Source organism: Lepus europaeus, chromosome 13 (genome assembly GCF_033115175.1).
Source record: "Lepus europaeus isolate LE1 chromosome 13, mLepTim1.pri, whole genome shotgun sequence".
Taxonomy (NCBI): Eukaryota; Metazoa; Chordata; class Mammalia; order Lagomorpha; family Leporidae; genus Lepus; species Lepus europaeus.
The window spans coordinates 75315184-75341760 of record NC_084839.1 but is presented as its reverse complement, the minus strand read 5'-3'; the positions used below and the strand labels follow the sequence as shown (position 1 = coordinate 75341760).

At 40.1% G+C, this 26577-nt stretch overlaps 1 protein-coding gene across 1 annotated transcript in view; it reads right to left on the bottom strand.

Moving 5' to 3' along the window:
- Positions 1–26577, bottom strand: part of CTNNA2 (catenin alpha 2) — a 1271675-nt gene that overhangs the window by 836024 nt on the left and 409074 nt on the right. The window contains exon 4 of the mRNA XM_062208724.1: positions 1799–1965. Coding sequence (XP_062064708.1) covers positions 1799–1965 — 167 coding nt within the window. The remainder of the gene's footprint in view (positions 1–1798; positions 1966–26577) is intronic.

The following is a 26577-nucleotide window of genomic DNA, read 5'->3' as shown; positions in this document are numbered from 1 at the left end:
AGGTATGAGGGAGACTATAGCATGGGGGAAGTGAACACTGAATCAAGATGAAACCCAGGGCCCCACTGGCTCGCGCTGCATTGCCCCTCGCCAGCGTCTGAAACAGGCAAACCCTCTCCTCAATTGCTCACCTCATGCAGTTTGCAAGAACCTTCCCCGGCTTCAGAGGGCCTGCTCCCTGAGATAAAGCTCTTAAGCCAGCCCCAAGCAGGTTTGGCTTCATGTCCCTTGGCTCCTCAGGGGCCCAAGTAGAAACCATGAAGAGCTGTACCTCATTTAGGATTTCTGACCATGGGGCTCAGGCTGCAAGTGTGAGAACTTAAGCTCTCTCATAATATTGTGGAGTCTACACTTAATTTGGAAATACTGACCTTTTTGGAGGGGGATAGGGGAAAAGCCTGAATAAAGTTCCTTCCCAGAATTTCTTGATAGAGAATAATCATGATTTAGGAAATGTTAAAAAAAAAAAAAAAGATTGATTTGAAAGGCAGTGTGACAGAGGAGAAGAGACAGACAGGGAGAGATCTTCCTTCTGTTGGTTCACTCCCCATATGGCCACAACAGCCACATCTGGGCCAGGCTGAAGCCAGGAGCCAGGAAGTCCTTTGGGGTCTCTAAGGTGGGTAGCAGGACCCACATATTCGGGTTGTTATCCCTTGCTGTCCCAGATGCATTAGCAGAAGCTGGATCAGAAGTGGGGCAGTAGGGACTCAAACCATCATTCCAATATGGGATGCCAGTGTTGCAAGCAGTGGCTGACCCTGTAGTGCCACAGCAGTCACAGCTTGGGAATTTCTTGACAATTCCTTCTACTGAACAGATCTGAGTGCAAGGTGAGATGAGAACAGGCTCTCATATTCTGTCTCCTGTCCCATCTGCCTCCTCATTATAACCTGCTCCATTTCACTGACAAAGAAAATACATGCATAAGGGTTGCTGAATAAAGAAATGAGAAGCCAGGAACACCCAGGTCTAGGAAAACTAAGCTACCTATAGATTCTTCCCCCCAAACGAAAGCCTGTGGTTCAATCCAAGGACCCCAAGGTTAATTCAGAATAGGTGGCAACTGACCAGGAACCAAATTCATGGATAGCATGGGAATAGCGACTCTATGCAGAGCAATTGTGTTATGTCACACACATTGCTCCACCAGGATTGCAATATCTTTCAGAAACCAGGAAAACGGAGAAAGGTCCACATGTCAGTGACTGGGCGGGTTGCTTGGTCCATGCTCCAGTAATAGTTGTGACCAGGGCAAGGTTCCATTTCCACTAGGAAATGAAATAACTCATACGAGTCATGACAAACAAGGCATATGGGTTGGTGGGGCACGTATGTACTCAAAGACTTAATCTGGGAATGTTGCATGCCTGGCCTGGCACAAGAAGACTGACTCCAGTCATGGAGGAGATAGATGGGCACCTTTTTATTGCCAGAATAAAGTAGGTTCAGACTATATATCTACAGAAAAGTAAGGCTGGAACAGGTGACACAATATATTCCATACACGGGCCATAGTAAGGTGGGAATAAGTGGTGGCTGGGTCAGCTATCTGGAGAGCTGGCTCTGGCTTGAAGTACCACCACATGGACCCAAATTGCTCTGACTCATGAGACGGGAGTACTGATTTCAGGCTCTGTGGCATAAAAGAATTCACTGTTGCATACTCCAGAAAGTAAGGGGAGGTCTGAATTCTGTTTCGAGGTAAAGAAAGCAATTCGATTGAGTGCAGAGCTGTGATACACAGTCAAGGGCACCACCCGCAGAACGCCAGTCCTGAGAAATTCTCCATACGTACAATTTTCAGATGAGATAAAAGTCTCATGACATCGGCCATGTCTGCCAGGATGAGTAAGCGCGTTACAGCCGAGAGCAAGGCCCTTGCCGCCCGCACCATGGTGCCACGCTTCACCGACGAGCACGGGTCATCAGCAAACTCAGAGGAGGCGATGCGCATCGTCTCACCTGCAAGACAAACAGAGAGAGCAGAGGGTAGACGTGAGGCTGAGAGGCTGGCCATCCTGACAGGCAGAAGCTGGGCAAATCTGGCTCTTATTGCAAAGCTCTGATGTGCCAGGTGGTACTTCTTCCACCTCCAGCACAGCGAGTCAAGAACATCAGTGCACAGGGCAGGTGCTGTGGACAATAATAGCGCTCTGTTCATCCTGAAGCATGAATCCCTACTTTTAACATCAATGAAGATTACCTTGAATTGCAATTGTCTGATGGTTGAGATGAACCTGCCCTGAACCTGACCATTCTCTCTCGTCATTCTCCTGGAAACAATGATTTTTACTAGGTAACCAGCTGAGGATGCTGACATCTGCGGGTTAAAGTTAACTGCTCCACAGAGAAATGTAAGGTAAGACCTTGGCCTACTTAACACTGCACTCTTAATTGAGCTCACAAGACAGCAACAGACCACAGATAAACCCAAGATCCACTCTTACTCTGCTGGGAACTTTTTCTCAAAATACAGCACACATTTAGGGATCATTGTGCCAATTCAACACATGGGCATTAAGCAGACATGTCAGATGCTATACCAGGCACTCGAATTGCCAATGTAAGAACAACTGGTTTCAGAGAGCTCAGTGGCTCATGAGAAAACAGGTGAGTAGGCAAAATCAGAGTGCAGTGATTAAGTGCTGTGGTAGATGCGCGATCAGGGCCGGAGAAGTGGGGAGCAGGGAGTGATTTACTCGTTTAGTGTGCACTGGGGCACTGTCAAGGTTGACGGGCTGTGAATGCCTTCAGAGGAGGACAAAGGCGGGAAGGGCAGGCTGCGTCACACCAGCGCTGTGGAAGGCCCGAAACCTGGAGCCCCCCAGGCACGTGGGGAGCTGCAGCTCCGTGGAGGCACAGGGAGGACGGCGGGCAGTGAGGCAGCAATTCCCGAAGCACCATAGGAAGCGGTTATCCCGCATCCTCAGCAGGGCTAGCGGAGTGACACTCGTCGATTCTGTTTGGAAGATTATTTTAGCCACATTACATAAACTAAACTGGAGGGGACAAGACTAAGGCAGAAAAAATAGAGTGATCAGGGCAAATTAGTTATTGTCTGAGAGAGCAGTACAGAGGGTTTGAACCAGAGACACAGCAACGCGGTACTGGGCGGAGCTGGGTCTTAATGAGCTTCCTGTGGCATAAACAGTGAGATCAGGGGCTATTTGGGAGAAGGTGGAGTGGTGGATGCATAAGGACACAATAAGGAGTCAGGTGCACACTTGCATGAAGGGACCCCAGGAGTGAGAGACACAGGGAGATGATTCAGTAGGATGAGGCTCAGAAACTACCAGTGAGTGGGCTTTACCTGGGCTGGGGAGCGCTGGAGAGAGCGCAAATGGAGCTTCAGAGAGTGAAGCAGGCACGGGGGTGTAAGAGCGTCAGTAAACCTGAACAATAGAATTAACGTGACAGATTGTTTAATTCAGGGAAAAGCTACTTAATTTTTGAAATAGAAATGATAATTCTTCACCTACTGAGCAAAATCTGGCACATTTAAATAAAACCAATGATAGCAGTAAAAATCTGTGCATCCTGTAATTTATCCTAAGATACAGGGGAAATAAAAAAAAAAAAAAAACCTCTTACTTTATAGGTAGATCAGAATGTAATGGAATTCTCTCCATTAGTTTTATGGTTATTTAAACCCTCACAGCGATACTTTTTATACTCGGGAATGTGAGCATGCAAGGAAATATATAGTGATGTTGGACTTTTAAAGGACACTGCGATCGACCGTAAGCATATTGCACTGCTGACCAGATTAGGCTTTAAACCTAGGCACAAATAGGCTGATGTACAACCACAGCAGGGGAGGAGCTTAAACATCCATTACCGTCCTGGCACAATGATGACATTTCAAGATGCAGAGCCTGCACATCTAAGCAAAGTTTAAGACAGTGGCCTAAGTTAGGAGAATCACACGTAGAAGTATTCCACCCAGGTGACCTACCCTTGCCACACATGTACAAAATATCTCCTGCTCTCATACCTCCCTTTCCAGCTACAAAGAATCAATGGCAAATCAGCAAGGAGAAGAATGCTATTTTATTTCTGCTCTCCAAGGTGTGGCCATAAAGAACACTGTATGCCAAGACAGGTGTAATGAAATACTGAGAGAGTCACCACAGGCAGAGTCGAAAAATGTATATAAAATGTTAATGGGTAAGTCAGCTGCTGTTGGAATAGGTCCAGTTATTCAAGGAAACAGATTTATTCTGCACGTGAAACTGGGGAGCTACATGGTTGACCCCAAATTCTGCAGGTTAAATTAGTTAGGAGTCCCAGCTCGGGTAAAAGCACATAACTCACACAGGGCTACTCCCAGAACAGAGTCCCAGGAAGAGTAATGCACAACTTTCTCTTAGCACACGGAGGCACACACATTATTCCTAATCAAACTGATTCAAGTTTGGATTGTCATATAGTGGGGTCATTATAACAGGGCTCCATCCAGCAGGTGAAATGTGTAAAGCTGTTAGGGGAAGCTAATTATTCTGGGGCCCACAGTAGGTACCCCTGGAAGTAGCTTGGCAGATATCCCTGAGAGAGAAACAGAGTAGGGGAATGAGAAAGAAAAGGAGAGAAATAGAAAAGCAGAGAAAAATCCACGTTAGAAAATGTGACTCTGCAAACGGAAAACTGAGACTAAATACTGAAATCATTCTAAGATGAATTGGAAATAATTTCATTCAATTTAAATTAAAAGTAAATACTTATCTTAAGCAGATACAAATGATTTCACACTATTAAAGATTATGAAGGAAATGCAATCTGAAATCAGCTAAAACTTGAATGTGTCCTTTCTTTTTATTTATTTGAAAGGCAGAGTTACAGAGAGGTAGAGGCAGAGAGAGAGAGAGAAAGAGAGAGAGAGGTCTTCTATCCGCTGGTTCACTCCCCAGGTGGCCACAATGGCCAGAGTTGTACTGATCCAAAGCCAGGATCAGTACAAACTTCTTCCGGGTCTCCCATATGGGTGCAGGGGCCCAAGGACTTGGGTCAACCTCTACTGCTTTCCCAGGCCACAGCACAGAGCTGGATCAGAAGTGGAGCAGCTGGAACTCAAACCAGCACCCATATGTGATGCCAGCACTGCAGGCAGTGGCTTTACCCACTACGCCACAGCACCGGCCCCTTAATGTGTCTTATAACCCTATAGTAACACTGAATTAAAACAGAAATCCATATTGCAAAATGGTAAGTCAGTTTATTAGGATAAAATCAGCTCTTTTCCCAGAAAACTGCTTTCCTGTAAGACTAAAACATTTAGCTAAGAAATGGCATGTATGCAAAGGAGAGAAAATGGGAGCCATGGAAGAGTATTAGAGATTTGTTATGTTGTCATGTATTCTAGTATTTAATCTCATTTACTTGAAGAAGCATTTGCATTCCTATGGCAAAGCCTTTGATTACCTCAAGCTACTGCCACCTATGGGAACAAAGGAAAATGAACATCATCAAATAAGTAAATGAGAAGAAACAATGGATGCATATAAGTCCTTCCATAATATTTTGATGTTCCAAAAGCTTTACTTGGATTAAAGCTTTATTCATGGATTAAAAAAGAATACATATTTAAAGTCACAAAGACCTGGGTTCAAATCCAGACTTCACCCCAACCGTTACTAAATAATAAGCTTGGTACTTACTCAAACTTTGTGCTTTAGTTGTCTAGCTATAAATGGGGGGTGAAGATAATGATGGGATTGTCTCCCAGATGACATTATAATTCCAAACAGAGCAGGCACATTTAAAAAGCACCTAGTGTAAGGCCTTGCTCATAATGAAGGCTTTATTATCATCATTAACATCATTCCTTCCACTCTCACTGCAACCCTCCACAGTATGGCAAGATTGATGAACTCCATCTCACAGGATTCGAAGCGCATTTTGCTTGGTTTTCTTGATTAGAAACATGAAAACATCTGTCCAGTAAAAGTATTTACTGCTTTAAGGCATTGTATACCGAAAAAAAAAAAAGATAGTGATGATGCTTACTTTTCATATTGCATCTGAACTGGTTCCTATGCTACCCTGGGAGTTCTGAAATGGATACACAATTGTGTATAATCTTGAGGTAGTTATCAACCCATATGTGGAACCATGTAGAAGAAAAGTATAAGATAACCAAATAGAAGACAGGAAAAGCAGCAGAGATAGCACAGTCAGGTAGGCGCATATCTGGAATGGAAATGCTATAAAAGCCATGTGGCTCGTCCTTTAAAGAGTGGGCTTGCATTAAAGTTGAGCACATTTGAACATTTGACAACTGACCAATGGACAACTCAGCAAGAAGAAAGGCATGGGGAACAGCTATGTGTATACAGTGTGTGCAGAAGAAATGGAAAATTCAGAATAGGAGATGGTCCTGGATGGAGAGGAGGATCTTGTCTTTCAGGAATGATAGGCACTGTAGTCATCCCATGGAATCAGCTGATGGAAGCCAGACTGAGGATGGAAGTAGAGAGGAAAGGAAGAAAGGTGTGAGCCACACAGCAAACACAGCAAAACAAACAGAAGTAGAGACAACAATCATTACCGAGTAGAGAGAGACATTGTGGTGGACCTTGTGCGATACTTCACATTAGTCAATATCTTCATTATCCAATAAATAAATATCTTCTCCTTGTGTGAATTAAGAAATACAGACAATGCAAAGGGACTAAAATAGCATCCAGTTGTCATAACCAAGGACAACTACCAGGAAACATCTAATGAGCTGTCTTCCAGAAAGTCCTCTGTGCTTTTATCTTTTACCAGCAACTATCACATGTAAAAAAAATCGTCCCTTGTCTAATTATATAATATTCCCTTTTTGTCTAATTGCATGAATTACCTAGGATGTATTGATAGACAATACTCTTGATATGACTCTCCCTGTTACAGAATTCCTAGACAAGATGAGAAATTCCTAGAGAAGTTTCCATCCTCTTAACTATGGTTTATTCCCCTTTCCTGATGACCTATGCCTACCTCACAACATTTTTCATACCTCTTTTCCTCAAGCTACAAATATTACATGGAACTGAGAAATGTATTCTGCAGAGCAATGCGCAAGTGTGCAATGGAGTAGAAAGCAAAAATAGGAGATACCGAGTCCCAAAATTATGAAGACAGGTTCCCAAGACCTTGGCCTTTTCTGCTACTCAAAGTGTGCATCCTCAATGGACCATGCACTCACCAAGCTCATGGGAAAAAAAATACAATTTTTAAACAGTAATTGAGAAGACAGTGTCCTACTTCTAGATGTTTTATAATTTTTATTATTTTGTACAACGTGTGAGACAATGGACACCTGAAAGTCACTATTTTGGCTAGCTAATTCTCAGAGCAAAATGGGAAAAGATATATCTTCATTTGAGATGAAGCAAATTGAAGTGTTAAAAAGGCCAAGGTGGAAAACACTGTGAAAGTTACAATGTTATCACAGTGGCTCTTGACACATTACACAGTGCCTCTTGGCTCCTGGTTTGGAAGACGTAAGTGAGTTCTCTTTGAGAATTATCCAGAGTTGGCTCATGTACTGAAAGGATGAATTGAGCTTGTGCTGATTTAGCTGAGAACCTCTGGACTAACTGCATGACAAATAGGACTACCTTTTTCTAGGGTGCTTCCAACAGCAAGCAGATGATGCTGCAGGAGGAATCAAACATTTCTTCCATCATAGAATAGAGACCTAGAAGTAACCAGTCCTCTACAGTCAACTGATCTTTGACAAAGGTGCTAATAAGAACATGCATTGGGAAATAAAGGGCAATCTTTTTGATAAACAATGTTAGAAAAACTAGGCATCCACATGTAGAAGAATGGAACTGGACTAAACCACACCCCATCTCTCACCATACACAAAAATCAACTCAGAATAGACTGAAGAACTTAACATGAGACCTGAAACTTTGAACTTTCTAAAAGAAAAAAGGAGTGATGCTTCAGGACATTGGAATGGGCGAGGGTCTTCTGGATCAGGCCACAAAAGCACAGGAAACGAAAGCAAAAATAGACAAATTGGATTTCATCAAATTGAAGAGCTTCTACACAGCAAAGGAAATTAGTAACAGAGTGAAGAGATATCCTACAGAGCATGAGAAAATATCTACACGTTATATACCTGACAAGGGGTTAAAAACAAGATTATATAAGGAACTCGATTCAATAGAAGAGCAAAATCCAAACCAAACCAAAACAAAATTTTTAAAAATCCAGACAATGCCAAAAGAAGACATATACATGGCCAACACGTACATGGAAAAATACCCAACATGACTAACATGTCAACAGGATAATGCACATCAAAACCACAGTGACCTATGAACTCAGCTCCAGTTAGAGTGGCTATTATAAAAAAGATGAAAGATTAGGGTGGGAATTTCCTACGGAAGTTAAGATGTGGTTTGGGATGCCTGCATTCCTTATTGGAGTACCTAGTTCAAGGCCAGATTGGCTTCTGACTTCAGCTTCTTGCTAAAGTGCACCCTGGGTAACAGCAGTAATAACTCAAGTATTTGAGTCCCTGCCACACACGTGGGAGACCCAGGCTGAGTTTCAGGCCCCTGGCTTTGACATGGCCCTGCCCTGGCTGTTGTGAGCATTTAGGGAGTGAGTTAGTGAATAGAAGATCTCTCTCTCTCTCTCTCTCGTTCTCCCCCCCAACTCCCTCTCTCTCTCCCTCTCCTTCTCCTCTCCCTGTCTCCCTGCATTTTAAACAAAAATAAATAAATAAGTAAAATAATGACAAAAGATAACTAGAGTTGGCGAGGATGTAGGGAAAAGGGAATCTTTCCATGCTTTTGGTAGGAATGTAAATTAGTAGAGCCATTGAGGAAAACACCTTGGAGGTTGCTTAAAATACTAAGTAGAGAACTACCATATGACCAGCAATCTTACTCCTGGATATATATCCAAAGAAAATAAATCACTTTGTCAAAGAGACATCTGCACTCCCATGTTTATTGCAGCACTGCTCACAATAGTCAAAAAGCAGAAAAACCTAGGTGTCCATTGACAGATCAAGAAATAAAGAAAATGGGGGAACATGTACAAAACAGAGTACTACTCAGCCATAAAAAGGAAGACATCTTGACATCAGCATGGATGGAACCAGAGGTTATTATGTTAAGCGAAATAAGCCAAGTACAGAAAGACAAGAACTGCATGATCTCACTCAAATATGTAATCCAAAAACATTGATTTCAAAGAAACACAGGTATAATGATGATCACCAGAGGCTGAGGAGAGGAGGGAGAAATTGAGAAAGACTGATTAACACATACTAATTTACAGTTAGTAGTGAGTAAGAAGTGTCTTATTGCATACTAGGATAACTATTGATATTGATAATGCACTGAATATTACTCTACAAAAACCTAGAATTTTGAATGTTTTTCAGTGTAAAAGATGTTAACTTTTTGAGGAGATAGTTATGTTTAGATATTACATTAGACATTACACATACATGTATAGAACATCAGATGGAGTTCTAAATATGTATGATTTTGTGTCAATTAAAAATAAAAAAGTACAAAAAATGAAAGAAAAATACTGTCAGGTTTAAAAATATTCCTTCCATTTCAGGATTCCACTAGATTGTGTCTACTTTAAATCAATATTCTATTTTATTTTTTACTTGAGGAGGAGAGAATGAGTAGAGAGAGAGCCTGCTTATGTTTAACTCTCCAAATGCCCACAGTGGCAGGAGCTGTGCCAAGGCTGAAGCCAGGAGCAGGGAACTCAATCCAGGTCTCCTGCATGTATGGCAGAGACCCAGCTACATGAGCTATTATCTGCTACCTCTCAGGGTCTGCATAGCAGAAGCCGGAGCCAGGAGCCAGAGGCAGGTATCAAAGCCAGGCACTGGATATGGGATGTCAGTGTCTTAATCACTGGGCAAAATCCATGCTCCCAGACAATATTTTGAACATGTGGCTCCCACTGGAATACTACTTCTTTTAAAGAATGCATATATATCAGGTTTTGTTCAAAGATGTTTACATGTACCAATCAATTTACTGCTGAAAAAAGTCTGGTAAAGTAAGTACTCATATTGTCACACTTGTATCAGGAAACTGAAGAGAGAAAGAGGTTACTTGCCTAAGTTCAAACAGATGGTAAGCAGTAAAGTAAGCACTCAAAAGGAGCCTGGCTCTACAGTTTAGGCTCGTGAAAACAGTACTATAGAAATATCTTTAACATTCTGTTCATTGTATTAAGGTAGCAAGTTCTTCCATAGCTCTGTCTGGACCTAGATTAGGAGCTGAGGGCTAGTATGCCATCTCATTAAGTCCACAGAGTGTAACAAGCTGTCCTCACTCAACAAATCTTGTTGGGTGAAGGAAGGGAAAGCCAGTCTGGCATTTTACATTTTGAACCATACTGAATTGATTTGTAAGCAAGGAGAAGAGGCAAACAAAGCCCCAAATACTGCAAACTTCACAATGAAATCATATTCCTTTTTACATTTTAAAGTTGGATTTGTGAGTTCAGGAAGCAGCAGGCAAGCTGTAACTGAAATAGGTAGGTGCTGGGCAAAGTAGCAACTCCTTTGCTGCTGCTTTGTTTTGCCCACACAGGCAGTTGCCACCAAAGGAGAGATGTCTTAAAACTTCTTGGAAAAAGTCAAGAATGTTACAGAGCCATGCCTGCATTTTACCCTAGGCTGGTTATGACTCAGATCCATCACGGGGGAAAAGGTCAACGATGACAATCAGAACTTTTCTCTAAGGCTCAGAAATGATGAAATTCTGTATTTCCTCAAGGAAACTCTTCATTAAAATAAGCTACTTCCTGCAGGCACTTCGAGCACTGAGCATCTAAGACCAGTGCTTCACACAGTTCAGGTTCTGCCGCTGAAAGACAAGATAATCTTTGGCGTAGAAATGTAGTATTCAGAAGACAGCCTCATCTGCTCATATTTCTAAAAACTACCAGGCAAACCATATCAAGACTATGTAAATGCTGTGAGAAAGTTGCTTGTTTCTTTGATATTCTACCAAGGCTCCATGGTCTGTTTTATCATTCTTCGTTATGTTCAAGAAGCTCTCTCAGTGAAATTAGGTGCAAAATAAATCCGATGGGATTATAATCTATGACGTGCCTGTGGAGAATTTCTATTCCCATGGCACCTCCTCAGCCATCATTCAATACCTCGATCTCACAGATACCCTGTTGTGAGTGATCTGCACACGTCAGGTCTCTGGTGGGGGGCCAAGTCCTCAGTCCCTTGACATCCCAATCAGGGACTCTGGCCACAGTCTCATGGGGTCTGTGAGACCAACACAATGCAATGTGCACCAGTCAATCAAAACTTCCTCATCTAACAAAACCCCAGCAGAGTCACATGGCCTTGTTACAATCCTGGTTCAGTGGCTCGAGCAGCTCAAAGACAAATATTGTGTCCTCATTTGGTTAGGTCCAGTGTTCTTTACCCAGGTAGATAATTGACTCTGTTTCAAGGCAGTTTCCCCCTACTGAGATATGTTCAGGATGCAAAACTATTATAAATGTCAGTAACTGAAGATGAAGTGTATTGAATGTTATGAGCTATTAAACATCGTTAGAGACAGTAATGCACCACCTTGCAGAAGGCACACATCATTAAGCATATGGATTTTAATTATTTCAGCTGTAGTCTTTTCCTGGTTTGGGAGGAGAGGGTGTAGGGTAATTTTACATTACTGTAGCCAGAAAGATTATCAAACTGCAATATGGCACACTTCACAAACGAGACCGTTGCAAGGACCTTTTAAATGTAGCAATAGTCACATTCCATAAAAAGGTGATTATTATCTTGGGCTTGAATGCAATAGAAGGCTATAAATTTGGAGATGATAGTGATGTGGTAAACTTGAGAGAAAAATGGAGCCCAGGGAATCAATAGTGAAACCAATTCCACTTAATATTTTTATAAAATAAAAAGAAATCGGTAATATATAAATTTCATTGTGCAGTACATGGGTTTCTGAAATAAGTGCACTATATAAACTATTTAGTTAAGAAAAGCTATTGTAAATCATTTGTAAGGGAACTACACATCTGATAAATTTTGTATAAATCCAAATTTTCAATAATCTCACCTATGTAAAGCAAGCCTCTCTATTATAAAGCATACTGCAGACTTATCTATATTCTTTTTTAAAAGATTTATTTATTTGGGGCCGGCATTGTGGCGCAGCGGGTTAAAGCCCTGGCCTGAAGCGCCGGCATCCCATATGGGCGCCAGTTTGAGTCCCAGCTGCTCCTCTTCCCATCCAGCTCTCTGCTACAGCCTGGGAATGCAGTAGAAGATGCCCCAAGTCCTTGGGCCCCTGCATCTGTGTGGGAGACCCAGAAGAAGCTCCTGGCTCCTGGCTTCGGATCGGCACAGCTCCGGCTGTTGCGGCCATCTGGGGAGTGAACCAGCGAATGGAAGACCTCTCTCTCTGTCTCTACCTCTCTATCTTTATTTATTTGAAAGACAGAGTTACACACAGAGAGAAAGAGAGGCAGAAAGAGAGAGAGAGAGAGAGAGAGAGAGAGAGAGAGAGAGAGATCTTCCATCCATTGATTCACTCCCCAATTGGCCGCATCAGCCAGAGCTACGCTGATCCAAAGCCAGGAGCCAGGAGCTTCTTCCAGCTCTCCCACATGGGTGCAGGGGCCCAAGGACTTGGGCCATCTTCTACTGCTTTCTCAGGCAATAGCAGAGAGCTGGATCAGAAGTGGAGTAGCCAGAACTCAAACTGGGACCCATATGGGATGCCGGCACTGTAGGTGATGGCTTTACCTGCTATGCCACATCACTGGCCCCTGTATATCCTTAAATCAATAAATGTTTCCATTAATCCGTGTCTCTATTCTCCTATAACCATTCCACAAACACAAGTCTACTCAGATGTCAGTATGTTGTTACAGTACTTGGTAGTTGAAATTTGACTTCAAAAACCAATTAATGTGATGAGTGAATCAGGAAATAATGCTGTATCTTGCTTCTAGATTAAACAAACAGGGATATTATTATCAGAACTGTTAGCCTCAGGAGGGTATGTGACAGTGTTCAAGATCCCCAGGTCCCGTATTAGAGTGTTTGGGTTTGACACCTGGCTCTGGTTCCTGACTCTAGCTCCCTGATGATGAGATGAGCATTCTGAGAGGTATCAGTGAGGGCTCAGGTAATTGAGTTCCTGTCACCTGGGTTCCCATTTCTCAGCTTTGGCCTCCACTTAGCTCCACTGCAGGTACAGGAAAGTGAACCAACAGATGGGGGTTCTCTCTCTCTCTCTCTCTTTCTCTCTCTCTCTCCAATAAATATATATATATATATATATATTTTTACTATGTCAGCACCCAATACTGAATGAAAGAGGCAGGCACCACCCATTAACATCTGAACATGCAAATGTGGAAGACACCAAGATTTCCTTCTGTTGATTAAGATAATATATGAGGAAATGCAGAGTAAAGGGGATTGGTTCTTTTTAAATTTTAATTCATTTATTTTTAATTTTATTTGAAAGAGAAACAGAGGAAACAGAGACATGGATTCTAAGAGATATCTTCCATCTCCCGGTTCACTTCACAAATGCCCCCAACAGGTGTTGGACCTGGCTGAAACCAAGATCCTTGAAATCCATCCAGGTACCATCCAACAGGGGCAGGGTCCCAAGTACTTGAGCCATAGTCTACTGCCTCTAAGAATGTGCATCAATAGGAGAAACAATGTAGCCAGGAATGAACCAGGCACTCCATTACCAGATATGTACATCCCAGGCAACTCTAACCACTGGACAAAACACCTGCCTCCGGGGAGGTGGGGTTGGGGGGTGGATTGGATTTAATGTCCAAATTTAAGAATTTAAAAAATACCTAGGAGGACCTCATGCAGCCTAAATTTAAGCAGATGCAAAATTCAAGTGTGACTTTGAGGCCAGAAAACACTGCCTTCCAAGGAAAGAGGACAGTTACGCTTTTGATGTGCTCCTCTGACTCACTCATAAAAATCTAATCTCCATTTCCATAGCGTAGATCTTGAAGTTTTGTGGTTTTTTTTAATGTCCTTTATGGAGAAATGAAATGTTAAAATGAACACCTATCAGCTCTGTCTGCATCACAAAAAAGGACAATGTACATGAAGAAATGAACACACAACTGTCCCTTTGTTTCCAAATGTTAAGTGCATACTAATTTATATTCAAGTCAAGAAAAATTGTTTCTTTTTTTTTTATATAACCCTTTAAGCAAACTAGTAGTGTTAAGTGCAAAAAAGTGTGTTCTTCATATGCTTTGGAGGGAACAAATCCAGTTTCTAGTATCTTGTAAAAATAAGTAAGATAGCCACAAGTCACTCAGAACTATTTGAGAATCTAAATGACTGCCTACTTCTGAAAAAACAGGAAACATGAGCTCACTGGTGGAACTGAGCTCCTCCATCTCAGAAGACAATTACCAAGTGTTTCTGTAGCTTGCTCAAGCTCTCAGCCGACCAGGGCCAGCGTCCAGGGCAGAAGCTGGGTCTCTAGATTCTGAGTTCTGTATTTGCTTCAGTTTACCACGAGTTTTGTACCCACTGGTGTTCCATCATTTTTTGAAAAATATTCTGGTTTTGATACAGTTCATGAATATACAATTGTCCCCTAGTTATACCATATAATTGAAGCCAATAATGTCAGTTTTATGTCTTTATATCATGCTTACCGTTGTACATTTATAAGTTCTGATGACATTTCAAAATTGTCACTAATAAAATTAAATACTATTTGCATTACTGATTTCATATCAATGAAAATAAAAACAAAATATAAAGAAAAGCAAATGGAAAGTATGAAAGAGTACATTATATTATTTGCATCTTACAGAGGACAGCTAAATAAACAAGGCTTGAAATTGCTCCAAGGTAAAATAAAATCTAACTTTTTCTAAAGTAGTCTTTGGCTAAACAAAACATGGCAAAAATTCTCTTAATGAAAAAAGTTGATTAATCATAGACAATTTTACTACACATTTCACAATTAGAAGCCAAGCAAAAAATGTTCCAAATAATCGGTCTAGCAAACATGGTTGATGGTCCTATAAAATTCCAGGTAACTTAAGTTATATTTTAAAATGCAACATAGGGAAAAATTGATTTTCTTCTCTGTTTGTTGGGAGGAAAAAAACTAAAATGATGTTATTCTTGAATTTAAATGGCATGGTTTTAACATTAGTTTCTGATTTGCCAAAGATATTTTTTATTCACCACTAAATGGCAGTTTCTTAAAATGAATAGAGCCACAAATCCTCCTTGCTACCTGACAGGGGATGTCTCTGTCACCACCATTCTGGCTCCTATATTAAGAATATTCAAAGAAGACACAGCATCTAAATGCACATTGGAACATCAATTATAATAAAGCACAGCTAACAAAAATATATTTGTGTAGTAGGAGGATCTGGCAATAGGTAATAAAAATTGATTTAAGATAACTCAAAACCCTAAATGCAAAAAGATAAACTGTCAAAATGTGCTAATCAATGCTTTCTTGGCTTCCATAAAGCATGTCACTCGGGTTGTAACATCTGTGACACACTTCTCTTCTTCCACCTCACAAGAACATTTTTAAATAAATGGAATAAGATGAAAACAAATATCAAGTTTTAAAGGGAAAATGTCCTACCAGAGGGGGATACGGCCTTAATGGTGGGCAGGGGGCAGGGGACTGGGGAGTTTAGGGTCAGAATGACAGTCTGAGTTGGCAGAGCTGATGGTACGATCATTACTATAAATGTGCGTATGTGTGCAAAGTATACGAACAGTTACACATCATTTAGCTCACCCTTTTGGTCATTCAGTAAGCATTTCTTAAGCACCTGTTTTGTGAAAGAAGCTTTCTAGTCTTAGATATTCAAGATAATGTCACAGTTCTTGCCCTCTTCTTATTTTGGACTTGATTCTGAAAGACTCACTAACAAGAATCATCCATAGAACATCAATAGAGAAATGCCCACTGAGTCAATATTAGGAAACTAATATATATATATAGAAGAAGCAGATACATTTAGCCAGTTGGGAATATTGAGTATATAAGGGTACTTAGTCAGCTATAATTTTAGCTAAGAGTGGCCCAAAATATGTATGTGCATATATAGATATCTATATAGATCTAGATATTGTAGACAAAGATATATAGACCTACATATGGATATTATATAGATATTCTATATCTATACATATACATATAGATCTCGCTATACATCTCCCTCTTTATGTGTGTGTGTGTCTCTCTCTCCCTATCTCTGAGAAAGATGTAGGTATTAAGTTTTCTTTTCTTCATCCTTCCAACTGTAGCTGTTAGCCATGCTTCTGAGAGTTGGCAGAGATTAGTCACATACTACATAATCTCCACAACCAGCTAGACTGCTGAAGGACAAAGAATATAGATGGTGATATCTCAGGAAAATACATTCTTCGTCATAATTAGTTTTCAGTCTCATACCAAGCAAACTTAAGTCAATAGTGAGATTTCAAGGCTAACCTCCTAACATCAGGCACCCAAATGAGCCCGCTTGGTTTCTACAAAGATTTCCAAAGGCAAGAGGCTCCACTGATCACATCGGTTGCATGAGGGGAAGTGTGGAGATGAACCAAAGAATGTAGATTACTGGAAGTCAGTCAGTTTTGGCCTCTTTTCTCTTCCCATTGTAAACATTACCCATGGCCTCATTTAAGTTTATGTAGGATACACAAAATGTTAGGAGATATAGGACAAAATCACTTTTGAAAAGTATGCTAATGAATTCTGCAAATGATATGTTCAGTATTTTTTCTTCAACCTCCATTCAACATTGGTTTCTATCAAAGACATCAAAATTTAAAGCAGGGATCCAATTACTGTATTTTCCCTATATTCCCAGACATTTTGGACACCATTTGGTGTATGAATGTTTAGATCCATGCTCGAATCATTGTGCCAGTCTCAGAATCTCTCTGATCTCTTGCAGGCTGACCTGAAGCAAAGGGGTCCCATCTTGTGCTTCTTAGTGTTCACTTCCTTTTAAAGAAAAAATGAGGGAATGGTAATAAATGACTTGAAAATTTCATGGTATTTACCTGCTGGCAAATGTAGGTATACAGTCCCTATGTTAACATGGTCAACATACTCTCCCCAACCTAAACTTTTTTTTGCATTTTTCTTAGGTATGCAAAGGTGGCCTACACAGTTCTGTTATTAAAAATAAAATGCAGTTATTAAATCCTTTCTGTAAATCCCCAACTTTCATTACATCTTCAACTGCTCAGTGAGTATAATTTTAATATTATGTTCTTTTATAATATTATAAAAATAATTACTCATTTACTGAGTATAGTACATGTCTATTAAGTGTAGTCACTTTCACTTTTTTCACTATTCTGGATAGCAGAAACAGACATATTAGTATAGAGTACTTGTACCAGTATTATCATCACAGAAATTCATGATCAACCCTAATCATACACATTCTAGGCTGTCATTTTACACAACATTATTCCTTTCTGCTTAAGCTGCACAGTTTTCTAAAAGTAAAATAAACAACATGTGGAAATTACAAATGTCTGAACAATAAAAGCATAGATATTTTGGAAGAGCTGGGTTATTTCCCTGTAGACCACAACTATTTGTGAGCTTTATTTCAAACATTGATTCTTTTAAAAATAACTGTACTTTCTAACATTAAGTTAAGAAGTAAGAGTATGTACTGGGGGTGGAAGTAAGAGCACAATGAACAGGACAGAAGAGGAGAAAATTTTTCCCTGACATCTCTCCTAAATGTACCCCTAATAATCAGAATGTATCTCCAACCCACACCCCTGTGTCGTCATGCTCATCTCAGAGTCCACTGACAAAGTTGTTGCTCAATGAGTTCTGCAGAGGCTACGCCACAGTCCCGATCCTCAATACCTATGAGTATGACCTTATTTGGAAATGGATCTTCACAGCTATTATCAAATTTGGATGAAGTCAAACTGAATTCTCTAATTCAATGCAAATGAATTCTTCACAGAAGAGACCAAACACAGACATGTTAGGGGAGAACATGATCTCATAGAGACTGGAGGACGGAAGCTACAAGTCAAGGAAAGCCTACAACGGCCAGCAAACAACTAGATACTAGGAAGAAAGAGGTAATAAAGGATTCTCCCTCTATGGCTTTTTTTTTTTTCTTAAGATTTGTTTATTTATGTATTTGAAAGTCAGTTATACAGAGAGAGAAGGAGAGACAGAGAGACAGAGAGAAAAAGAGAGAGGTCTTCCATCTGATGGTTCACTCCCCAATTTGCTGCAATACCCAGAGCTGCACTGATCCAAAGCCAGGAGCCAGAAACTTCTTTCCTGTCTCCCATGCAGGTGCAAGGGCCTTGGGCCCTCTTCCACCGCCTTCCCAGGCCATAGCAGAGAGCTGGATCGGAAGTGGAGCAGTCGGGACTTGAACTGGCACCCATATGGGATGCTGGCACTGTAGGTGGCGGCTTTACCCACTACGTCACAGCACTGGCCCCCAATCTACAGCTTTCAGAGATCCCTGGTGCTGCCAAAAATCTGATTTTGGATGTCTATCCTTAAGAAACAGGATAGGATAAATTTCTATGGCATTAAGACACCCAGTTTGTGGTATCTTGTCATGACAGCCTTAGCAAACATAAACAATGGGAGACACATGTATCTTTCTGAGAAAGGCTTCACTTTAAAAATGTTTATAATGTGTTCTGCATCTCGGTTTCAGTTGTTCAATCAATGAAAAGTTATTCAACCCCCTAGATGCTCTATGAGAGTTTGAGAAGATGCAATTAAAATAAACACTCAGGGTAAAATTTTAGTCACTCAGGGACTAGCCATCCAGAATCTCAAGCTTTTCTAATGACTGCTGACATAAAGCTAGACAGGATGAAAACGTAGCCAACTTAATGAGCAAAAAATGCAACCTCCTTGAGTATCAAGGTGAAGAGACCTAATGCCAAGATGACTGGATGCTCCAAAGATGAACCCAATGGGCCCTGAATGGCTGTCAAGCTGATTGGCAGAAACTGTCTGTAAAAGGCTACCCTTCCACCCAATGCTGAGATGTGAGCCAGAAGAGGCAGGTGGCTGAAGAAACAGGAAGCAGCAAACTTGATGATCAGCCACAGTAGCAACTGGAAATGTTGATGGACAGTGAGCAGTGGAGCCTGCAGTACGTGAGTCAATGATGAGAAAAGAGAGTCAAGGACAAAGAGAGGGAGTTGTACAGCACAGCATAACAAGGATCCTAGTGGCCTCACTCTTCCTGAGACACACAGAAATCACAGCTCAGCTCTGCAGCATTTGGAGGCAGACATCTGGGGAGGTATCACCTGAAAGCCTTTAAAATGCCAGTTGCTCATATGCACAAGGACAACTAAGGGAATATCAAACATCAAGCGCTGTACAGTGATGGGTAAATCGAGGAGCCACTTCCAGAAGGAAAGTCACCCAAGACTGAAAAGGCTGGTCATTTTCCTGCCTATGTTAGTGACTGATGTTATGTATACATTCAATTACTAATCCAAATATAAAACTGTATTAGAATTCTGCTGGAATGACAACACTTCCATATGAATTCAGTATGCAAAGCATCTACACAAATAATTTATTGAATGGATTTTAAATACTATTTTACTAGAATTCCAGTAAAAGTCAAACATTAAAAGCTTATTTATCATAGATGATGGCCTGGCATAATGTGTAAAACTATCTTTGATATTAACACTTTTTAAAAAAATTTTTTGAATGATATGCTTACTGAGCATCTGTTTCATGTCAGGTACTATGCTAGACTGATGACAGAGTCAGCAAAACTTAAAAATACATGCATTGTCAAATGACCTCTTGCCTGGTAACCAGGTACTTAATGAAGACTGGTTTAAGGGATACTTGGGATCACTGGTGAAATGAAAATGACAAAGAATATTCTAGGGGCAGGTGCTGTGGTGCAGCAGGTTAATGCCTTGGCCTGCAGTGCTGGCATACCATATGGGTGCCGGTTCGAGTCCCAGCTGCTCCACTTCCGATCTAGCTCTCCGCTATGGCCTGGGAAAGCAGTAGAAGATGGCCCAAGTCCTTGGGTTCCTGTACCTGCATGGGGGACCCAGAAGCAGCTCCTGGCTCCTGGCTTCTGATCGGCGCAGCTCTGGCCATTGCAGCCAGTTGGGAATAAACCCTCAGATGGAAGATCTCTCTCTCTCTCTCTCTCTTTCTCTCTCTCTCTGCCTCTCTCTCTCTGTGTGTAACTCTGACTTTCAAATAAATAAATCTTTAAAAAAAAAGAATATCCTAAATATTGTTAAGTCAAAGGTACATGACTGCAAATGTGATCAGATGTGGTGATATTCTGATGGAAAATAATCACTCAGAAAGGTTTCTTAATTATATGAGTCACTGTCCACAGGATACCTCCTACTAGATGTCTACCCACATGAAGCAACAACAAAAGAGATAATGGCATAAAAGCTAACTTCTGTTAGTCTTTGTTTGAGGAAAGCAAGTTCTAGGGCAACTACAAGAACACTTACACCTATTAGATTAGAGTAGGTATTCTTTAGATATGCAATCAAAATCTAAGTATATTGATAATAGCTCATTTTTATACTGACATTCTTGAGATATTAAGAACATGTTTAAAGTACAGATAAATTCTTAAAAATTTAATTATACTAGCCATTAAAAACAAATCATGAATAAAAGCTTTAAATCTCTGGGAATGAAACTAACCAAAAGGATGAAGATCTTTTCTTGGAGGAAATTGTAAAACTATTGAAACATACAAAGCAAAACATGAGGGGTGGGTGTTTAGCTTAGTGATGAAGACATTGGTTACGATGTTGTGTCCCACACTTGAGTTCCTGGATTCAATGTCCAGTTCCAGCTCCAGAGGACCACTGGAGGCAATGGTGATGGTTCAAGTGATGGGGTTCCTGCTACCCATGTGAGACACCTGGATTGTGTTACCACCTCACAGCTTCTGCCCTAGTCCAATCCAGGCCACTGTGGGCATCTGAGCAGTAACCCAGCAGATGGGAGCTCTCCTTTCTCATTTTGTCAGTGTCTCTTTCTCTGATCCATTGCCTCTCAAATAAATGGATTTTTTTAAAATTGTGAAAAAAATGAAAACCATATCCTAATGATGATTAATACTCAATAGTTTAAATATGTAAATTATTTCTAAATCTATAAATTCAATGTAATTACAATCCAAATCCCAACAGAATTGTCTTGCAGAGAAAAATGACACTAAAATTCTAATTGAGGAAAAAGGGGCCAATAAATAACAGCCAACATGATTCTGGAGAAGAAACAGAAAAGAATAAAGCATTGCCCTGACAGATATCATCACTGTTTAATAGCAACTAACTCAAACTGGTATACTTACAGAAACTGAGCATCAGGACAGAACAGAGAACTCTATAAGAGCTCAACTTAAATATTCAAGAGTAGCATATGACAAAGGGGCAGAGGGTAGATGGACTATTGAATTAATAGTGATAAATATTGACTATAAATATGTAAAATAATAAAATATTTTAATTCATGAAGTAAAAACCAAAGACAAAGAACACTTTTAAGCATTTAGAAAAACTATTTGTGAATACTTATTTATGATATTGGGTTAAGAAAGGATTTCTTAAACAGAACTGAAAATAAGCTATAAAGACAAACTAATGCAATCAATTAGGTTATCTAAAAATTTTTAAATATAAAAGAGATAAAATTAAAATATTAGTCATGGACTGGGATAGCATAATTGCAAAAAAGTATATAAAACAGTATGTTTGAGTACCAAACTACAAGAGTAGCTCTTTTAGAGATGAATAACAAACAATTCACTGAAAATGTAGAAAATGAAAGAAAAGTAAATTCAAGTGCCAATAAAGATATGAAACCATGGCAACTGAATAAAAATATTAAAATAACAGTAAAACACAACTCTGTACCATTAAGAAAAAAACCACAAATACTGATAACAAAGTTTAGCAAGGATGCTGCAAACATGAAATCATAAAGCTATAGGGAGGAATGTAAATTGTTACAACTACATTAGAGAATACAAGAATTTAGTCTCCCTACCCCCTGCCACTCCTTTGGTCTGTGAGGAATGTGTTCTAAGACACCCCAATAAATGCCTGAAACCCTACTTGGTACCAAACCATACAGATATTTATTTTATACACATTATGCTTTTTCTTATAAATACATAGCTATTATAAAGTTTAATTTATAAATTAGACATAATAAGAAATTAACAACAAATAATAAAATAGAACAATCATAGCAACATACAATAATAAAATTGCCAACATCACCGCTCTTGCTCTTTGGGGTCTCTATTAAGTAAAATAAGGGATATGTGAATACATGCACTGCCATATTGCAACAAGTGGTCTAACAACCAAGCTGATAACTAAGTATTTAGCCTGGTGGGTAGAAAACACAACTGTACAAGGGACGACTTACATTTCAGGTAGGAAGCATGAGATTTCAATACATTATGCATAATGTCACACAACTTAAAGCTTACAGATTGTTTATATCTAGGATTTTCCATTCAATTTCATTGGACCATCAATGATAATGAATAGCTGAGCCTTGACAATATCTAATAAAGATATTGATAAAAATAACAAATGGTAGATACCCTAGGATTCATTAATTCTACTGTTATTTGGCTTACAAGAGAAAAATGATTAAGACGTAAAAAGAAATTACTATCAGTGTCCCAGGAAAGCCAGTCCCAGGGTAACACTTAGAACTCATGGTTATTTATGGGATGGTCTTCAATATTACTACTTTTAGGTATATTCTTGCAAGACACTCACACTTGTTTGCCCACAAGGAGATGTGTGCAAGGAAATGTTTATTGAAGCTGTTTCAGGTAAACACTGTAAATATTTCCAAATTCCAAAGGAAATACTTAATTTGTGTGTCCAATGGAATAATCTAAGGTAATTACAAAGAATGACCTCTGTTTATTTAGTTAAGCTTAGAAAAATGCAACATGGTAATGACATTTCTAGTATAATGTTATGGGGAAACGGCGGTGAAGAGATGGCCTTGGTTCTTTGTCTCGCACAAAAGAATTATCACAGTACTTGGCAGTGAAAGTAAAGTAGGATTTATTTAAGTTGGAAACCTCCTGCCAGAGCAGCAAAAGGGGTGGGGTGGGGGGGGAGGTTCCAAGAGAGGAAGACCCAAAGGGCTGGTGATAGTGAGATTTTTAAGTACAATCTTGAGGACCAAACTGTCAATCAACTAGGTGGGGACAAACTCAACAAAAGACCTGATTTACAATTCTCTATCCTATCTGGCCAAAGATTAAAAAAAAAAAAAAAGATTTAAAAAAAAAAAACAAAAACCATAGGGCACTAAAAAAAAAAAACCAGTGGCCACTCCCTTGCCATTCTCATGGTGATTTTGTAAATTTAGAGATTCCTAGGAAAGCAGGACATCTTGATCTGCTAAAGACAACCTTTTTTCTTGGGGGAGGGTAGGAGCAGGCATCTCACAATTCCAAATTTCTTTCAGGGGACCACCCTGACTGCCTATTGCCCATTTAACTCCTCACAATAATACCACTAAAGAAAATATTAAAGAATTCCAAGTAATGTGTATCACTGGTGACAAAAAATTAAAGGATTAACAGCAAGTGCACTCTAAGGTAAAGGTTAAGAAAGAAAAATCTTTTTTTTTTTTTCAGCTTACATACCACTTTACTTTTCTGATAGTTTTTATGGCGAGAAAGCTGCATTTTAGCCACTTTTAGAAGGTTAAATACTGTAGGTTCAGCACTTTCTAATAATTCTTGAGTCAGAACAACTTGAGGCACAGAATTAGAAGAGTCTTAAGCTATACTGTGTTTGCTGAAAAGCCAAGACACTCTGGAAAAAAGAAAAAAAAAAAGAAAAGAAAAAAGAAGAAGACCTAAATGAAAGATCTCTGCGAGTGAGATCCCAGTGGGAAGAATGGGGCCATCAAAGTAGGAGGTACCTTTCTCTGAAGGGAGGAGAGAACTTCCACTTTGACTATGACCCTATTGGAATAAGATCAAAGTCAGCGAATTCAAAAGGCTTCCACAGCCTTGGCAACTCATGACAAGAGCCTAGGGAGATTACTGATGCCATAAACAAGAGTGTCAAATTGTTAAGTCAACAACAGGAGTCACTGTGTACTTACTTCTCATGTGGGATCTGTCCTTAATGTGTTGTCCAATGTGAAGTGATGCTATAACTAGTACTCAAACAGTATTTTACACTTTGTGTTTCTGTGTGGGTGCAAACTGATGAAATCTTTACTTAATATATACTAAATTGATCTTCTGTATATAAAGAGAATTGAAAATGAATCTTGATGTGAATGGAATGGGAGATGGAGCAGGAGATGGGAGGGGTGCGAGTGGGAAGGAAAGCCATTGTAATGGATAAACTGTACTTCAGAAATTTATATTTACTAAATAATAAAATAAATTAAAAAAAAGAAAGAAAAATCGATGGCGCTCCAAGAATATCTATTTGTATTGTTTTATTGGTTCCTACTTGGCAATAAAGGGATGGTATAGTGTCCACCAATATCAGTAGCCTAGAAGTTGAAATTAAAACCAATACTCAAACTCTGGTATTTGATATAGGATGCAGGCATCCCAACCATTAGCTTTACCATCATCAAATGCCAACCCCATCATGAAGAGCAAAAAAATCAAGGATTTTCCCCTCCAGTTCTCTGGGATGATTGCAATCCCCCTTTATTTGAAAGAGTATACTGTCCAGAAAAGAAGAATTCCTGGAAATTATTCCCAATCATTTTCATTTAAATTCCCTCTCTAGAAAAACAAAGATGTGGAGAGCATTGCTTTAGAAGGGACAAGCATTCTGACAAATGCAGGAGATTCCTGTACAATGAAGGGAAAGCAAAAAGGCATTCAGGTCCAAGGTTGCTTCCCAAAAGGAACAAAGGGCAGGAGTGGGTGGGAGGGAAGTTTTGGGAGGGGGAAGCCATTGTAACCCATAAGCTGTACTTTGGAAATTTATATTCATTAAATAAAAGTTTAATAAAAAAAAAAAAAAAGGGCAGGAGTGGAGGTGAGGGTCCTGGCCCTGGAAAGACAAACTCTTGCTGCTTCATTATTTTTCCTAAGGGCAGTTTACCTTTCCTATGTAATCCTATCTTCAACCACAGTATAAATTCTCTTAAGATCCCTGGAAATGGATTTCCATCTTAAACTTAGAAATATGCAACTTGGCGGCCTGCACGACAGCTCACTAGGCTAAAATCCTCTGCCTGCGGTGCCAGCACCCCGGTTCTAGTCCCGGTAGGGGCACCGGATTCTGTCCCGGTTGCTCCTCTTCCAGTCTAGCTCTCTGCTGTGGCCCGGGGGTGCAGTGAAGGATGGCCCAGGTCCTGGGGCCCTGCACCCGCATGGGAGACCAGGAGGAAGCACCTGGCTCCTGGCTTCGGATTGGTGCAGCACACGCGGCCGTAGTGGCCATTTTGGGGGTGAACCAACGGAAGGAAGACCTTTCTGTCTCTCTCTCACTGTCTATAACTCTTTCTCTCACTGTCTAACTCTACCTGGCCAAAAAAAAAAAAAAAAAATGTAACTTGGCAAATGACATTTCTGTATAATTTAACTAGTGACATAAATATTAAAGAAATTTCAAATAAATGAGCTATCGAAGCTTCTGAGTAAATTCTTAGAATCTAATGCCAGAAGACTGTTCAGGTAATCATATGTCCTAGATCCTCCTCGTTTGTATTTGGTGACCTTTCTAATTCTAACTTTACAAATTTGCCTTTCCTAAGGCTTTAATGTTGGCTAATGTTTGAATCAGCTATGTTTCCTAAGAACATAACAAGTGAAAAGGGATAACTATAGTCAGCAGCAACACAAAACAGAAAACAAGCAGGATTTAAAATGGATAAGAATAGTAAAAAGACAATGTGGATGGAGAAGTGGCTGGATATACGGATGACAGGGTCACATCTGGTACTGGCACTCTTGAATAACTACCGTGAGGCCATGTGCAGGCACACAGGAAGCCTTCAACAAATGCTTATCCCATTTAATATTCATTGATTCAGGAATGCGTGCACTGCCACTGAATGCTGAAATGAAGTCACGGACAGGGCTGCTTTTGCAGGATGCACACGAACACAAAGAGCTGACGCAAAGTCTCTATCAAGGTCTCTTTCAGCAAAACAAAGCATGAAATGACCAATGGCTGAACTATCTATATAAGCATGATGGGCAGAAACCGCATGCCAGGAAAGTAAGGGAAGACAAAAAGCAGGCCCTGTCAATGTCAATGGCATAATATTTATAGGGAAAGCACACTTGTAGTTCAGTTGCCCTCAGCAGGAAGTTAAGGAAAAAGCATAGGCAACTCTTTGTTAACTGGACAAATCTGCCTGGTAATGGAGAACACTAGATTAGTTATTGCTCTGTAAAAAGCAGGGAGGCCCTGAACTAAGTCAGCGCATTCACCATGGGGGATTAATCACTTATTGTTTCAGATAATGGCTCTGGAACACTTTCAAGTTCCTCCAGGTAGTGGCGAAGTTTTCCTTTCACAGTTTGCTG